The 19,002-nt window shown below is 37.9% G+C and overlaps 1 protein-coding gene across 9 annotated transcripts in view; it reads left to right on the top strand.

Moving 5' to 3' along the window:
- Window positions 1-18,616, top strand: part of AAK1 (AP2 associated kinase 1) — a 229,303-nt gene extending 210,687 nt beyond the window's left edge. For 4 of the 9 annotated variants that reach the window (XM_074287123.1, XM_074287125.1, XM_074287126.1 and 1 more), the window contains one exon: window positions 17,331-18,616. In XM_074287123.1, the coding sequence (XP_074143224.1) occupies window positions 17,331-18,478 (1,148 nt within the window). In that variant the 3' untranslated portion in view covers window positions 18,479-18,616. Of the gene's footprint in view, window positions 1-3,230; window positions 3,336-4,109; window positions 5,607-17,330 lie in introns of those variants that run through there. The other 5 variants (XM_074287129.1, XM_074287130.1, XM_074287131.1 and 2 more) reach the window with 2 other exon arrangements.
- Window positions 18,617-19,002: the final 386 nt, after the last annotated feature.

Here is a 19,002-nt window from a genome sequence, read left to right on the forward strand (position 1 = left end):
CCACCTTCTTTTCTGGTCAATATGCTTTAAATTATGTCATTTATGAAACACAAGCCATTGTTGATAACACGCTACAACCTGCTTACACCCACCTTGCATCTTTCCATTAGCCTGTGAGTCAAATGTAGTCATTATCTTTCTGAGTATGTAGTGTTCTGTGGTTTGCAACCATATGGTATCACCATGAGAAATATGGGCTTTTACAACAACAGGGATCATTGAAAGCTCTGTGCCATTTCCCTAAATGCAACCTAGCCTGAGTTCTCCTACTTCTGCTTACTTTTTTTGGCAAGCTCAGTATCAATCTGCATGTACTAATAGGCTAATTCAATGAGCTGTCAACCCAGCTGCACATCATAGTGTGAACAATGTTCATTCTTCATAAATTTAGTTTTTTCTGTGTGTATTATTAGGCCAATTCTTTTGAAAGACCATAAACCCCCATGAGGAGGCCCTGCAGTATTCCATGACTTGATACAGTCTGCAAAATGTCATTCTTAAGCAGGAACAGCTAGAGAATTTCATCATCCTTAGGAAATCCCTCTTCAATTTGATATATCTATGCATAAAAAATGGATTTGTGCATTCTAGGCCTTTTGGATTCTTATATAACATCATTGATACATTTTTATTTTTTAATATTACAGAATGTCAGCACATAAAATGAATTGAGAATACAAAATACAGAATGTTAGAATTGAAAAATACTTAGAACCTAGAATATCAGAATGTCAAGGTTTCCTTAAAATCATTCTGCTAAAAGGAACCTTAGGAATTACATAGTACACCTCATTCATTCTTACAAAGATAGGACCAAGATTCAAGCCAAATCTTCTAAATTTCAATTAATGCTATTCCCTTTAAGGACAAAGAACACAGAATGTTAAAACTGAAAGACCTAGAACATATACTGTCAGATCAGGAAAAGAACCCTTGGAAGAGAGAACATAAAATATTAGAATTAAAATGGGCCTTACAGAACACCTAGGTGTTTTTATGTCTTTCATTCCATTGACATTCTGGTGAAACCCTTCTCAAAATAATGTTTTTAGTGCATTAAAAAATATAAGATTAGGACAAACCAATCATGAAAACAATCCTCATTCAATAAAGAAGTGATCCTTATATTAAGTTACTTTGTTTCATTAAAATACAATAAATCTTCTCTGTTATGAAATTGAGAGATCAATATGGAAGACACGAAGGAGATTCTGTCTTTTAAAAGTTTTCTCAGATCTCAAAAATTGTCAGACTGGCCTGATTCCTATTCTTCGGTTTTAGAGTATGTCTTCTTTGGGAAACCTGTAAAGCTCTCACCACTGATGACTGTTTCTATGGTAACATTCATTTGCTCTAAAACTTAGGTGATTTTAAATCCAGGGCTGTTTATGAGTGCTGGTAGTTCAGTGCTTCTTCCTTACTGTAGGAAATTCCATTCCCCTTTAAGCTTTTGTTAACCACCTGTTATTTTGAAGACTCTCTACTAAGCATTGGTCGGGAGACATCCAGAAAAGACCAAAAGATAATCTTTGCTCTCAAGGTGTTTATAGTCTTCTGGAAGGATAATCATTTATGTTTCTCATGTAAGATGTATCTTTGGGTCTGAGTCTACAACTTAGATAATTTTGATCTTTATCTAACATCAAATTTCTGGATTTGGCCCTTTTCTTTTCCCAACTCCCATTTCATCATCTATGTGATGAAACAATAGCACAGAGGGAAAAGGGATCACTAAGACACTAAAAATTATTTCCTGATCACTTTGGCTCTTGGACACATGGTTGTGAAGATTACCTCTTTGAAGCAGTGATATTTCTGAATTAAAAAAAACTCAGACTCCTAAAGCCCTTCTTCCTAAATGAAAGAAATTTCTGAAAAAAAGTCTTCATCTAACAGTGACAAGCTGAGGTTTTGTTTTTTTGTCTTTGACAGTGTTTAAAAGATTTTGCTTTTATTGAGCAAGTTGCCTATTTAAACAATTAAGCCTGACAGTGTTTCAGATGAGCCCATCAGCAGCAATGAGCAATTACAGAGCAGCATCCCTTGTAAAATGGGGGCCCAGCTGGGATGTGCTGGTGTGGAAGCACTAATTAGAATTGAGAGGAATAAATTTACATGACTTTTACCTGCCTTCCCACTGTACATGAATAGATTCCCTTTTGGATGAGAACTAGCATATAAATATATTCACTCTCCTCTCCTTTCCCTCCCTACATCCCCTCCCCCTCAATCCACTCAGAGAATCTTAAGTCATTTGGATAATTTCTCTAGAATGAGAAATGCCTACCCAGTTGAGTCATTTCAGAAGTATTTTGTGCAAGTTGCTAGGTAGTATTTGGATCTTAAGCCACTAATTCGTTTTCCTGGCTCTAAGTCTCATCATTAGTTAGCCCTCTATTTGTCCATAAAGATAGTAAAGAGTTTATTTCCATGGGTTTGGAGGGGGGGAAAGTTGCTGGTATAAGATAATGAAACTTACCTTTATCCTTTTGGACAGTGACCACAAGAACAAAATAGTAATATACATCCTTAGATGTGGTCATGTTATTGGTTGCTTTTAATTGTCTTTTTTTTCTTAGTTTTCAAGGAAGGAAGTTTTAGGAGAGAGGAGTGTCTATATCCAGAAACTATTGTGCTTTATAAGATACCTTAAAATTTTAAGAGAGAGAGAAAGAGAGAGAGACAGAGAGAGAGAGAGACAGAGAGAGACAGAGAGGGAGAGACAGAGACAGAGAGAGACAAAGAGAGACAGAGAGACAGAGAGAGACAGAGAGAGAGAGAGAGAGAGAGAGAGAGAGAGAGAGAGAGAGAGAGAGAGAGAGAGAGAGAGAGAGAGAGGCATTGTAGTAGTAATTACATTTTTTCCCTTTCTAATTTCTTAACCATGATCAATAAAGAAATAATAACCAGTTTTTTCTTACAAAACTGAGCATCTAGGGTTGAGATAAATGTGCTTTATGCCTTTTCTTTCTCTATCCCTAAATCCAAAGAGTCTTTCTTTGGATGTCACAAGAGTGACCTGTTTTCTCAGTATGTTCTTCCTGACACTTTCCCTTCCTTATGAACTTCACCTCTAATTTCAACTCAGAAAAGGCAGTACTTTCACCTTCTTCTAAAAACAGTCCTAACCCTATTAATGGGAATTACGTGTCTTCTAACATTGTTTTCTGAGCTAACATCTATCTCTGCTCTTTCTGCTTCTTTATTTCCATCCCTACCTCATGCTGCAGAAGATAGTAATCTCATCTCAGGTTTTGATGCTCCTGAGGGCCCCGAAAAGGTGGCAGAAGATGAGTTTGACCCCATTCCCGTGTTGATATCCAAAAACTCACAAGGTAAGAGAGGAGGAGGCAAAGAGAAGAGGCTGAGAACAGATTATGTAGAAATGTCTCAAACTGCTAGAAATAAATGTTTAAAGGCTCTTTGAATTATGTGTTCTTTATGAGTTGGGCAGAGAGATTGGAGTTAAAGAAATGTATCTCTGTAATCACATTTTTCAATTTCTTTTTGAGAAAGATTTTATTAAAAAAAAAAAAAAACTTAGCAAATGTTCCTTTTAAAGAGGGTCATCCCTTGTGCAATGATCCACTTACATTTTCAGGACTTATACTTGAAGTCCTTTCTATTTTGAATAGTATGAAAAAAAATTAGATCTCTCTGCTATGCCAAGTTGTCAGATTTATTTAGTTGTTTTAATGTTTCTCCCTGTGTATAAAAGTTGTATTGAATTAAGTCCTTCCTCAAACAAAAATGATTTAATTTAACTTGATTGGTGGGATAAATGTTAGGGTACAGCCTCTTGTTCTCTGCCAAAAAATGGAAATTACTTTTGCTGGTAGCTTTGCCCTGCCTTTAACAGAATAATGCATGGGCTGTCTTGTGGCTGTTTGGGGGGAGGGGTCTGAGAGAAAGAATGATGGGTGGTAGGAAATAGTTAATTTTGATTCTTGCAAATTCTAACCTATAACAAATAGCTTGCAAATTTTTTTTTTTTTTTTTACTGCTTCTAGTTTTTTTTTTTTTTTTTTCTTTTTCTTGGTTGCTTGCTCTGCACATCTAAACCTTAACCCTTTGTGTTCTGTACTGAATTCCTATCTCTCCACTTCCAGGTGGGCACTCTAGAAACAGCAGTGGGAGCTCTGAGTCCAGTCTTCCCAACCTAGCCAGGTCTTTGCTGCTGGTGGATCAGCTCATAGACCTGTAGCCGTGACCCAGTAGCAGATGCAGTTCTGTAACCTTCATACAGTAATCTACGTTTTCATTCCAGAGGAGTTAACCTTCAATATGATTTTTTTTTTAATTTGCAAAAAAAGGGACCTGCCAGTCCTTAACCCTCACCTTTCCCCTTCTCCCCTAGAAACAATAAGGAAAGGAAATGGCCTTCCAGAGATACTTCTTGGCAAGTTCCTCCCAGTTCCCATTTCCTCACTGGTTTCTCATGAACCCACTTTCAATAGCATTAGCGTCAATGTGAACTAGTTGCCACAAAGCCTCATTTTTGCTGGAATCAATCCCTACCTAGCTTGACCAAAAGTTCAAGTGTAACCGAACTAGTTAATTGTCACCTGGTGTCCTCTCTTTTGTGCTCACTAGGAATGGCCTCCCAAACCAGTACTCCCCAAACCCTTTTCCTTAGACCTGATGAATATGTTTATCTCTTTCTTTTCTTTTCTTAATGCATCACCATGTGGAGATGGACCACTGAAATGTTCTCAGCTGGAGGCAGTAGACTGGGAAAGGATCTAAGGCTTAAGGGAGAGTAGAATGTTTTGTTGGTAGTGTATGCTTGGCAGAAGAAATTGGGTTTTGCCCTAGACGGCCAAGTCAGGTTTAGCCAAAAGCTTTCACACGCCACCCCACCACCATCCCACCCTCACCCCCAAACCTGTTCAGCATTCCTTTAACCTCTTGGACATGAAGAGATCAAGATATATGACTGCAAACACTGGCGATCTTTTGGTAAATTGCATTCCAAGTATTGCTATTCCTACTGTTGTAACTATCCCAAGTCCAGATCTCAGAATTAGACCAAAATATAGACAGTGGTGGTAATTATATCTTTAATTAGAAACCACTTTTTTTTGTTTGTTTATGTGGGAAGGGTGGGGTGGGGGGGTGGGAGAAGGCATAGCAGAAACGGATGTATTTTTCTTGTGATTTTTATTTTGAACTGAATACTGTAAATTATGTATAAATGAAGATGTTGACCAGTTCTGTTTCCACTTGGCGTTTCCAATCCAATGTCAGGTGTCTGTACAGGGTTTATGCTCCCCTTCCCTTGTAATTACTTGGCAGCCTCACCTTGTAAGTTCCAGGATCCTCCTCAGCTGACAAGTGTGTTGCTATGAGCTTCCTTCAGATCTTTTGTCTTTGTAGAGTAAGCGCGTTTCTGTTCAGGTCATCAGAAGTGAGTGTGCTGTCGAGCTAGCACAGCGTGGCCGAGGCTAAATTACCTTCCTTTCTCCTTGGTGTTTAAGTTGGAGGCTGCCAGCCACTGTTCTGCTTGCTCTCCTTGGCTTACAAGCCAAAAATCAAGAAAAAAGGCACAGAGTTCTTCACTGACTTTAAAACACTGTTCATGAAATAAAGGACTCTGGACCAACATACTCACAAGTTTAGTGGTTGCCCTCTGTTTGCATATGGAGCTCGTGCTATTCGCTGAATTGTGGTTTATTTTGTTTTGTTTTTCTTCATGTGAAAAAGCTACCGATGAAACAATTCATGAGAAGAGGTGGGTTGGGCAAGCCTTCTACCTTCTCTTCCCCCATCTCCACTTGGGCTCTATCACTCACCCTCAAAAGGAATCCAGCTCTTAGCTGAAAAGGTTTCTGTAAATAAAATTCCACATCCACACTCTTGGCTCTAGATCTAGTACTTTTATTTCTCCTTCTTCACATTTGCACTTTAAGAAGAAAGGGAAAAGGTGGGGGGGGGAGGTGGGGGGACCCATTTGTTAATATCCCTAGAAGCATGCAAGACACTGCATTTTGGAGGGGAAGCTTTGAGGCTCACCCATGGGAGCAGCCTTAGAAAAACAATGGAGTGGGGATCTGAGTCTCTTTCCATGCTTCTTTTCTCTTTCAATTGCACCATTGTGGGCTGAAGCCAGTTGGCTAAATAACAAGCCTGTTTTAGGGTAGGAGGTCGGTTTTTAGTTTTGGGATTTTTTTTTTTACCCTTTCAAGAATTAAATCTGCCTGCTGGGGATAAAACACCAAAATAGTGTCAGTGAAGTCCTTTTGTCAATTGGCTAAGTCTCAGTAACAATAAACATGGAACTTGGTTTGCTTTTTTATAGTGGGAGAAGGGGGGAACATGTTTATAAACAACAATGCTTTGAATTAATGCTTCAGATCAGATTGTTTTTCTTTCTTCTGAACATAAGCCGAATGTATCAGCCAATAGAGCTATTAGAGTTGATTGTAAAATAAGTTTGTCTCATTCATATGACTTAGGATATTCTAACTACTTAATTCAAGTAAAGCCATGAAAAATGACATAAGAAAATTAAAAGATTAGGTTTAAATGGTCACTCTTCCATATGGCTCTTAAATTAGATTAATATGTATTGACTTCATAATGGTCTGGCTCAGGAAGTTTTAGTGAAAATAGCTAATAAAATTGGACACAAAAGAAGCTTGAAACTCAGATTTTTAACCTCCAAGGTTTTGGAGGTTGAAACAGCCGGAAGGAAATAGCTAGACTAATTTTTTTTTTTTTTTTTTTTTCATGTTCTGAAGAGGTGTAGGAGGAAAATCAAGTATCTGTCAGTTGACACATGGGAATGACCCAATAAATTAGACCTTTTCCCAGATTTTTGGAATCAATTTTGAATTTGTTTTTAGCTAGGAACAAATAAAATAGGATGGTAATTCTAGTCATTGGTTAATAGAATAATGTAGAATTTCAAAGCTGAAAGGTAGGAAGTATCATGATTTAGAAAGAACATTTACCTGGGAATTAAGAGACTGACATTAGGCTTGGGTTCATACAGAACAAATTACTTAACCTTTTGAGGGGTTCAGTTTCTTTATCTGTAAAAGGAGTTCTAAGTAGGTAATTTTCAAGTTCCCTTGGATGTGTTATTCTTGGAGATCTTTTAGTTTCATTTCCTCATTTACTAGGGGAGAAAAAAAAAGTCTCAGAGCTTGGAAATTCATCTATTTTACGTCAGAAGAACTGTGAAGGATAGCATTTCATCCTGATGTTCTTCCATGACTGACAGCACAATTCTTCTTATGGCATCACCTCATTCGTGTTTGTGGAATATTTGAACAGGATTGTACTAACATGGTTGGCTGTTATTAATCCAGCTCTCTGAAACTTCACCCTGTAGGGCCAACCCTTTTGCATTTGAATAAAGGCACCTGGGGGATCCCATCATAGTTGCTCTTTTAAATTTGAGCATGACATCTTATTAAATAGAGCAGCATAACAGCAGCTCGAATACATCAGTTCTTTATTTTGTTATCCTACTCCCTGGGTGGGGAAGAAAAAAAGAACATGGACTCTAGAACAAGGTGTCCCCAAATGCAGTTTTAAACTTTTATGGCTTATAACTGCCTTAAACCTTTTGAGATACTTTGTAGAGAGATATATAGTCATATGGAGATATATAGATATAGCTCTAGAATAGATATAGAAGTCACATTTATATTTGTATACACATATGTATATGCGTTTGTATATACATATACGTATATATGTATATATATGTATTATTTACTTTTACCATAATACTTTAAAGGTGACAGTTATAACTAGAAATTGATTTGTTTTCCCTGATCATCTAATTCAAATCCCTAAAGCTCTTCTTTCCAGTACTTGGCAAATAGTAAGCACTTAATAAATGCTTATTGCTCAAATGGCTGACAAGAAAGTTAAATGGCCTTAGGCAGCATTAAGAGGGGAGAGGTGATTGTCCTACTTGTGCCCTGCCCAGCTTAGGCCATCTCTGGAGTATTGTATAAAATTCTGAGCAGTACATTTTAGGAAAAAGTTTCTCACAAGCTGTCAAGAGGAGGGCAGCCAGCATGATGAAGAGCTATATGAGAACTGATTGAAGAAACTAAGGATGTTTAGCCTAAAGGATGGAAAATTTAGAAGGAGTCCTGTCTTTTCAAATACTTGAAAGGTTGTCACAAAGAACTACTACTTGATCCCACAGGACAGAACTTGGAGGAGTAGATGGGATGTGCAGAGGTAGACTAAATAAACCCCACATCAGCAAAAACTCTCTAACAATTAGATCTATCCCAGAAAAGTCTCATTAGGAAATCAAGATTCAACTTATTCACATGTGCTGGAGGCGGGGGGAGTAGGAACAATGGCTAGAAATTAATAAAAAAAAAAAAAAAAGACATTATGGGGAGGATTGTTTCAGGAGGCAGGGACTTCTGTATCACTGAAAGTCTTCAACCAGAAGATACTAGAAAAGACATTGACCAAATTGTAGACAGGGTTCTTTTTAAGCCTTTCGTGATCTCTTCCAGCTCTGAAATTTGGTGATTCCATGACCATATTAAAGCAGAGAATTTTGCTAAATTGGATGCTTTCTGAGGAATGACTTTAAAGTACTGTGTTTTGTTTTTCTAACACAGAACTTATACATCCAAATAACTGTTATTCTCTTCTAAGTGGCTCCTCTGGAAGTCTGAGTGATTTCTGCCTGCTGTCACTTAAAACATCTTTATTTTGACTTCCCCAGATGAAGAGAGAAGATAGGTCTCAGGGACAATTGATAAAACAGAGGACACAAGAAAACTTGTCATGTCATTCCTTAGAGTTGGCATTTAATTGAAAACAATGTACCCTAACTTGATAACTGGAATTGCCAGCAAATGATTCCACCTCCCAAAATGTCCCTTCTCTCCTCAAAGAAAAAGAATTCGTCCTCAAAGATTCCAGGCTTCTGAATGTACGGCAGACTTTGAAAGCAATCCCCAAAAAAGTCTTCTTTCTTTACCCAAAGTAACTTGGTCCTAGCTATAAAATTACATGTCACATGTGTTTTTAGACTCTTAATGCACAGAAGCAAATTGTAATGAATCATAGTTCTAATCTGTAAATCTGTCTTTCTGACAATTTTCCCAAATATAGAGTGAGAGTGAAGAGTGTGATAAAGTGGCTGGCTTTAGAGACAGAGATCTAGGTTCAAGTGTTGCCTAAAACATATTCTAATTAGAGGACCCTAATTAGAATTCATTTACCTCTCAGTGTTCTAGGCATCTCTCTTAAGTGTATAAGTGTCTCTAAATGTGTAAATTATAGAGTAGTTAGTTATAGATTCCTCTCAGTGGAAAATGTTCTGAATTTTCATACTCGTAATTTCCTACACTGATGAAATTACACATCTGGAACACCCCCACCCCTGGCCTTCTCTTCCCCTCCAAATAGATTGACCATGTCAAAGAATCACAAAACTGGTTGGGACCATTGACGTCATCTAATCCAACCTTCTTAAATTGACTAGTGAGCAAATTGAGGCCTAGAGAGCTGAGGTTACACCGCCAAAATGCAGATTCCCAACTGGGATCTATATAATACTGGCCCATGTTATTAGGTATTGAATTTATTTCAAAGAGGACATACCTTATATAAAGAAGATAATAGCCTACAAGATTATTTTTGGAGTACCAGGAAAGCCTATTCTATCCCATCTTACTGAGGATTCTGAAATCCTTTATATTTAAAATTCCTTCATGGTTGATTCAGTTCTCTAAGTTAAGCACTGTTCTTTCCCTTTAGTCAGTCCTCTTTTGAAATGAAAACTCTGCAAAGATAACATTATATCATTATCATTTTAGGGTAAATTCATCTTCTAAAAGGAGTCTGTAGATCAGCTGGGAAGTTTGGGGTACTTGGGATAAGAGAGGGATGTAAAAGGGGAAAATTGATAGAAGAATGGGGAGGAAGGGGACATTGTCCCTCCTTCATAGTTGTGACTTGGACTATTGGACTAATATGACTATACAATTCACTGGAGAAGTTTTAGTTGAATATGAAGGGGGAATAATCAGTTTATTTAATTGCAGATGAAGAAGCTCACATATGGCCTCCATATGTAATATTATTGGGAAAATGGAGATTTGTTGGGTAGAAAGAGAGAGATGTTTAATACCACGTTAAAAAACTCTGCCTTATATTTTCTGTACTCTTCAAAATAAGTTGTTTTTCAAAGACATCTGGTAATAATAGATACTAAAAGGCATCAGATATCATCTGGTTCAATTGCCTAATTTTATAGATAATGAAACTGAATCCCTGTTAGGAAAAGTAGTTTGCTGCAAAACACATACCCTAATATATGGAAGAGCTGGGACTCTAGGATTTACTTTTTATGTGTCCTCTTTAATTGCAACAAAGTAAAGCTCAGAGAACATTGAATTTGAAGAAAAAAGAACTGTGTGACCTTGGGCAAATCACTTTGTAAAATGAAATTGTTCAAGTAGATGGATCTCTTTTTTGTGTGTGTGGTTGTTTTTTAGAGATTATTAAAATTAAAGTTCTTTTCAGAATTTGGCAGACTGACATTGAAAAAACTGGAACACTTCCTTTGGATTTTATAATAGGCCACATTTCTGAGCCAAAATGCCATTGATTTTTCTTTTTATAATATATAGTCGAGGTAGTTCTTCTTCATTAGACTTATGGCTACTAATGAACCTAGCCAAAAAAATCTAAGAAAAGAACAGAATTCAACTTAAATTGAACACACATATTTTAAGTATCTACAATGTACATGGCATAATGCTAAGCTCAAAAGAAACAAAGATGAAATAATTGTATAATCCATACCTTAGAGGAACTGGGATTAAGAACATGATATTTACACAAATAATTATGCTAGGAGATTAATTGTAGTGGGGCAAAGGAGAAATGTAGACATAACATTGTGGGAAAAGTTGAGGAAAACTAGCAGCATCAAGGAAAGTTTTTTGGAAGAAGCACTGCCAGGCCTTAAAAGAAAGAGATGAATTTTTGCAGACAGAGATTGGAATGTATGTTTTTTCAAGCATGAATAGCACTCCACAAAGATTCAGGGAAGCCAGAAAAAATGGCTGAGCTGGAAGAACAACTAGTAGTCTCATTTAATTATATATAGTAGGTAAGAAGCAACTTGACATAGTAGCTTGAAGTCTGACCTTTAGTCCAAGAAGAACTAGGCTGAAGCCCTATCCTGTGTAAATGACAATCTCTTTGTACTCTTTCTAGGCAACTCTGTGATTATTAAAAGAAGATCTATTTTCTTATGTTTCAGAGAAGGTGCCAACTTGCTTTGGGAATAGGATTTTCCTCATTCATGAGTTCCCTTTATCAGTGAAATCATCCCTAGATCTAGTTCCTGTCTCTCTAAAATACATGAAGGGAAGAAGAGGAGAAAAAGGTAGCTTGGAGCCAAACTGTAGAAAGCTTTAAGTACTGGGTTAAAGAAATGGAGGATGATGTAAATTGCTTCTTTTTTTCTTTCCTGACAAAGGACTACTTTGCAATGGCTTTCACTTCAGTGGTGTTAACTGGAGGGGATCTGCTAAGTTTTATCCTGACTAAAGGGAAAGAGCAATGCTTAACTTAGAGAAATGAATCAACCATGAAGGAATTTTAGATATAAAGGATTTCAGAATCCTCAAACTTGAATAAACAACACCTATCTCTGCTATACAACTTTAGTGGAGCTAAAACTTCCAGGATTACTGCTTTCCTTTAGTTTATTTCACTTTTCAATAACATTTTTAACCAATTAGGGCTTAGAAAACTGTGACAGCATCTTCCAAAATAATTGACTAACCTCAAGACATCCTAGCAAGCTTCAAAACAAAAGACAAAAAATCCATAATGTGGATTTAAGTCCCTCATGATCTTTTTCAAGAAAATCCAATAAAAAACTAATCTTGCCTCCTTCAGAAACCAAGAGAGCTCACTGACATCAAGTAAGCCTTCATCCTTTTTTTGTACACTTAGCAATCACATGCTTTTTGTTTCCCCCCCAAAAAAATTGATTGTCAGATGACATCCTTTTGAATATAGCCAATCAATCAGTCGTCTCACCTGTCAAAAATTGTTTTTTTAGGTTGGTTTTTTGTTTGTTTTTTAGTAATTTCTACTGTCTTTTAGTAACCATGGGGAGTTGGAAAGAAGGGTTAGATGTTGGTAACCTATACAAACAAAATCACTGAATAGTGGCAAATACCAGAGTAGAAAAAGGCTTTTTATGTTTGTTTTTGATCTTTCCTTAGATATGGCAGTATAAATTTTTATCTACTTTGAAAATTTGAAATTTAAGCTATCACAGAACTCCTTGTGTCATGCAATTGTATACTTAATATCAGTCTTCATTCTATCCTTCCTCCAAAAAAGACAAGCAGATAAACATGAAATTTAAGTCAAAATGTGAAGGCTAGAGATTGCTACACAGCTATTTTAAAGAAATAAAGCTCTATAAATGTAGACAAAATATCCTTATGTAAAAATTCAAGAGAATAAAATCTTCATCTCTTGTCAGTACTGAGCATACTTAGAAATATAAATAGTGTAACCTTACACAAAGCTGAATAATTGAAATTTTCAGAAAAGAGGTGAAACCATTGCTATAAGAAGAATGTGCCCCATCCAACATGCTCTCCTCCCCCCCCCCAAATAAATGTATATGTGGAAAAGGGAGGAAGAAAAGAGAGTAAATATCATACTTAATCTGGGTTCAAGCATAGTCATATAATGTGGTCTAAAAGAAACACACCCCCCCACAGAAATTTGTTTAAAGGGGAAGAAATCTAGGAAATAATGATAGTCCTTTTATTCATCTTTAACTTGCATAGGCTTGTACAGGTAAGCTTATTATGCTTAACTAACAGGTTGGCAGAGGCTTTCTCACAAGTCCCCTTGTTAACATCCCTATTGATTTGTGAGACACCAATAGTATCTACCAATAAACTCTGGAAGCCACCAAGTCTAATATTCCTAGTAATAAGGATTTTCTGTACTTTTTAAGCCACAAATGACTTAACAACTCTAGAGGTTTATGCACTGAATTTCTACATGGACCAGTTAGCTCTGTTCTGGTCTATGGCTGCAAACTATGCCCCTAAACCCAACTAAACATTGTTAAGTTCTGTGCTGTTGGTCACTAGGGAAGCTAATCAAGAGATTGTGGGTAGAGAGTAAATTGATGATCACACCTAGAAAAACAACCCAAACTACGTATCTAACAGATGTCAATAGCATCATCTACATAGAGGGACAGGAAGTACTGAGAAACAGCAATGACTAGAAAATTATCTAACTTGGGGAATCCTGGCAAACCAGCTCATCAGAAAAGAAATTGGAGATTTTAGGGGACTGTGATTTCACTATCTTGACCAAAAAGCATATATAATGCCAAAATACACTAATTGAGGAAGTGTCCCAATTGAGAAGAAGCAATTCTGAACTGTGTTCTGGTTACACCACATCTAGACAACTGTATTTGCTTCCAAATATTGCACATTCAAGAGACTATTGCTGAACAGGATTTGTGTAAAAGAATATGATCAGAATGGTAAAGGGATCCAAAAACCATGCTAGATATGTTTTGCTTTAGCTGAATCACTATCTTGCAGATTTAATGAGATGTATGGAAAGAGGGATTAGAATGGTTTTGCTACACCCCTGTTGGCTCATCTTGGTGCCCTGAAAAGAGAATCTTTCTAATAAGGGGAGCTAACCAAAAAAACTAATGGTCTATAAGTAGTGGATATCCCCATCATCATGATAGGTCTTCAAATAGAAGCTACATGACCACTTGCTAGGAACCTCAGGGAACAGGAATATTCTTGTTGAAGCATGAGTTGGACTAGCTAGATGATTTTTGTGGCCCCTATCAATGCTGTGATTCTTAAAAGTTAGTCTGTTTGTACCTAGTAAAATGCATTTAATAGCTTTCAGTACATATCTTTGGCTTATTGTGAGGATCCTTATTCCTTTTCTTGTCTTATTTTATGACTTCTATTACTACATAGCTGTCTTTCAGAATATGAAGTCATTGATTTTGTATACACCATGCATTTTAACTGAGACAGAAACTGAGATGGGGAATTCCCATGAAAGAAAATTCCCAGTATCAATGCATATTAACCTCTTCTTTGCAACTTGAAAAGTAGCCTAGGGTCTAGAGAAATTGCTAAGGAACTTGTCCAGGATCACAACCAGTGTGTATCAAAGATAGGATTGGAACCTTAATCTGTAAGCTTTGAGGTTGGCTCTCTAGCTAAATGTCTAGGCATCTAATCACCGTCCCAGTTTAGTTCCTTTCCTTTCTCTGCCTCCCCCCCACCTCCCATGCACAAATTTTATGAAAAGGGGATATACATTACATTGAAGGAATTTGAGCCTTCCGAAAGAAGAAAACTCACTTAAAACATGACTTTCTGGACACATAAAATCCAAAGGAAGGCTAGTGCTATTTGTGAGGCAGGGGGCGTGGTCCACTGCCAACCTTTTATAGAGATAGGATCAAATTTATTTGTTTGATTTTGTAGAGTCCTTATGGTTGCTTCTGCCTTTTTTTTTTTTTTTTTTTTTTTTTTTTTTTTTTTGGTAGAAATAGTGGGAATTTTAAGTAACATAATCTTAGGATGAATATTGTTTGACTTTTCTTTTTTCAGCTCTTTCCTTTTACCTTTCTAGCTTTCTTGTCTAATGAGGATTTTCTAGGATTCTTCTATCATTGATGTGTAATGTTAGTGTATTTTTGGTTGATTAGAGACTAGTATTCCATCAGGAACCAGTGATTTAGAGGCATAGTCTATACTATTCAGCCATATAAAGTAGGTGAGAGCTGCTTGAATTTGGACACTATTTGGAGTTGCCCATCAATCTCTAAAGAAAATCCCCAAAAATGAACATAGCCAGGATCCAAGATATAAATGTTTCTGTGGACAATGATGTTTATGCTATCTATGCATTTACACATATACTCATACACAAATATACGTACATACACACACATACACTGGTTTAACTAAAGAGATTTTGGTGGGGTTTTGCTTGCTTGATTTTGAGTTTGCTCATTTCAAATTCAAAAATTCAGAAATTAGTTTCTTTCAACTACATAATGCCAAATGCTTGGCCTGACTGGATTTTCATTTGTTGACTGGTTATTTCAGTATGCTATCCAACCAACTTAATGAAATGTCTCATTTGATTAATTTGTAAGGAAGTTTGTGGAAATGAGAGAACAGTGCCTTGGTATTGACAGACAGAAGCAGGAGACAAGCGGGGCTTTCAAACTCCTTGTATTTCTGAGAATGGAAATGCTTGTTTAGAAAGTTTCTTGGCTCTGAACATCTTTTTTAGAAATGACATTTTGAAGTCAGTCATGATAGACCCAAAGTAGTCATTCCTAAACAGGAAAATGAGCTTCAGTCTGAAAGTTCCTACTAAGGAGAAATGAATGAGTAGTAAAATAAGCAGGGCTACCAATTAAGGATATCTCTTTCTTGCTCAACCTTGTGCTGACCAAGGCTCTCCTATCACCAGTCTCCCTGCACAAACTAGATCTTTAAAGTGAGTTAATTAAAAAAATCCTTTCCTATCATCATCATTTCTTCTTACTACTATTTGAAAAGTGTTTAACTCTACATACTAGTTTAAGGCTTTCCACTTCATTTTAAAATGTCACTAGCATAGTCAATGCAGTCGAAACTGTTAGGAAAGAAAATTTTTAAAAATGTCAGACTGTTTTGTTATTTGCAGACAAAATATTGAGAATAGTACTGTTTAAAGAAACATCGCTAAAAAAAGGTTATAGGCTTCAGAGAAACATAGTATTTTTGTACAGCAACTTATAAAATGTTCACTTATATCTACACTGTCTTTACAGTGTAATGTATCCAAGTGAATGTTTCCCAATAAACTGATTTTGGTGCCTCTCCTGCTGCGTACTGTGTACTTAATTCAGGTGTAGAACATTGGGGAGAATGCCCATAAATTGCATCACTGTTCACCAGCTTGATTAGAAAAGGTGGGGTGGGAATAGAAGGGGAGGAGGGTCAAGATACATCTGTATGGTGGTTGAAGGTAATATTCCAACTCATCGCAATGAGTTATGAAGAGGAAGTACAGTATAGTGGAAAAAGCACTGTGGAAGCCACATGACCTGAGTTCAAATCCCAGCTCCTTGGGTGACAATGGCAAAGCAGGTTCACCTCGTCAGACCTCAGTCTCCTCATCTGTAATGTGAGGAGGCTGGATTAGATGATTTCCAAAAGCCTTTTCCAATCTTAGTTTTTCTGAAGCTCACACTTTTATGACCATTTGAGCAAATAAATAACATTTTAGCACCCCAAATATCCTTCATCTGGATTCTTCTCACTGTGCCTTCTTGCTAACATGTGTCCAATGACACACTTCTAACCTGTTAATATTCCTTTGAAGGTAAGCTCTCTTGTATTCTGACAAGCATCATCAAGACTGTTTAAATTAGAACACCTTACAGAAACTTAGAGCAACATGTAAAGAAATTAGCATGGTGTGTGCTAATGCCCAAGTCACTACCTGGGTCTTTAGCACACTCTTGCCAGTATAAAGAAAGAGCTTTTAAACACAGTTTTTCGTGGTGTTTTTTTTTTTTTTAAACCAAGTGTTGACCAAGTTGGAAAACTGGGGAGAAAAATTCCAAGGGCAACTCTAATTAAAGGCAATTATTTTACATATAGTTCAATCCCCCTCTTCAAGAAAGCTCCCTTATAAAGACTTTGGAAGGTCCATCAGCTTTTTGCTCATTGAACCAGATTTTGCAACCTATTTCCCATCCTCAATGAAGTAGTTATCCAGAAGCCAGGGTCTGCTTCCCCTCCGATGGTTTCTCCCCTGGTGATGGAACAGGCAGCATGGAGCCCGCCACTTGCCAGAGACTGAGCTTTTGCATAGCCTGAAGCTGTGAAGGTGTGCCTGGGTATGTTGAAGGGGCTTGTTTTTGTTCATTTATGAACCAGAAGCAGATAGAGAGAGTCTTGGTGGCTGGCCATGTGAAAGGGAATGTGGAGTAGCCTTGGATGTCTGTGTGTGTCTAACATTTTCATCTCCTGTTCCCATGCTTCCTACTTGTCATGTTCCAAGATGTGAGATGGTGACGGGTTGGGCTCCAGTTTGTGTGCAGTTTCCCTGCCTGCCTGACATGGTTTCCTCTCCCTCCCCTGTTTTCCATTTTATTTTCTCCCTCTTCCCATTGACCACATTTATTGTTTAGTTTTACAATGTTTCTGCCATGAGGGCAGGGTGGGGGGAGTATTCAGAATTGGGGACTCTGTCCATACTGACCAGTCAGTAACTTTCTCTCTGATAATTTTTTACAGGTCTCCAGAGAGAGCCAAACTCGTGCCCTTCAATAAGTGTCGAGCACTTTGAAGAGCCTCCTTACCAAGGTCTTCCACTGGAACCAGACTCTGACAGAGGACCAGGAGCCAAGTCTCAGAATAATTTAGAGTCTGACTACTTGGCGAGAGGTAGGCCTTCCAGCAACAGCTCCTTTCACAGCAGTGAAGAAGAAGGGACTGATCTGGAGAGTGACATGCTGGACTGCAGTGGTTCTCGGCCTCTCCTTATGGACTCTGAAGAAGAGGATGAATCCTGTAAGACTCCACAGGCAGGGTTGGTAGAAAAAGTTAATCTGACTCAACCAGAAATTTGCAAAGAGGAGACTACACTGGCCCATGGTGGGAAAGAGAATCAGTTCCAAGGCTTTGCACAACTGACGGAAGAGGCTTCTGGCGAGCCCGATGTTTTTGCCACTGCCCCTTTCAGAAGCGTAAGGCCCCAATACGATGGCATGGATATTTTCACCAAAGCCCCATTTGTCACCAAAGGCCACATGGCTCCTCAGGTGCCTGAGGATGCAGATGTATTTCTGAGAGCTCCTTTTACCAAGAAGAAGAGCACAGAAGAGCTTATGGCTGCTCAGGGGGCCACTATGGACTTACCCACACAATCTACTCTCCACAGTCAGAAGGGAGATGGTGCAGCAGTAATTAACCCTCTGCTGTCACACCTTGATAGGGGGATACACCCCGCAGCACTCTCTCCCTTAGCTCAGTATCCCATAGCAGGATTTCTCCACCAATCTAATCTTCCTCCCAATTCTATCCAGTCAGCAGAAAGCCTAGACAACCTCACTTCCAAGGGGACACTGGATTCTGGAGGTCACCCTGCTGACAGAAACAAAGGTCACCTGTCCCAGAAGGAAGCTGCCTCCAGTTCTGTGGCCAGCAAATCATTCCGTCCCCAGTCACTGTCCAAATATTCCCGTCACTATAGCCCTGAGAATGAGCCAACTCTGGAAGCCCAACCCATTGCTGCCTACAAAGTTGTTTCCCAAAGCAACAAGCAGTCAATCTCAGGATCCGTTTCTATCACATCCTTTTCCTCCAGGACTACGGAACTTCCCAGTGTTGATCCTTTTGCTTTGGCACCCTTTCCTTCCAAATCAAGCAAACAGAAACCTTAAATACATCTCCCAATCCTTAAGCCCCTCATCCAAACACACATGCTCCTCCCAGCCATTCCTTTCACACTACCCTCAGCTGCTCTCTACTAAACCTTCTGATCTTTCTCTCCCACCCCCATCAGAGCAGTATTTCTCTTCTAGTACCCAATCCCAATTGCAGGAATGGGGTGGGAAGGGAGGACAGAGAGGTATCAATTTCAAACATTTTTAAGTTATGCCCAAGTTTTCTTTAGCTTATATTGACTGCTGGGCTTCTTGGAGTATTCACCTTTATAGTAGCTTTCCACATGGATTCTATATTATTACTAAGAAGATTTTTATTTCCCCCTTCTTACTCCCAATCTTGAAGAGGCCAGGTTATATAAGACCTAATTCCTTTTCAGTGTCAGGTCAAGTGAAGATTCTGGATAAGTCCATCAGGACTAATTTAATGCTCTTGAAGGAAGTTTTGTGTTTTTTTAAGAATAAGTTTCTGGGGGGGGAAACAATACCAGATAGCTCTTTTCTTCCAAGAGGAAATCTCA

The sequence above is a fragment of the Sminthopsis crassicaudata genome, chromosome 2 (genome assembly GCF_048593235.1).
Source record: "Sminthopsis crassicaudata isolate SCR6 chromosome 2, ASM4859323v1, whole genome shotgun sequence".
NCBI lineage: Eukaryota > Metazoa > Chordata > Mammalia > Dasyuromorphia > Dasyuridae > Sminthopsis > Sminthopsis crassicaudata.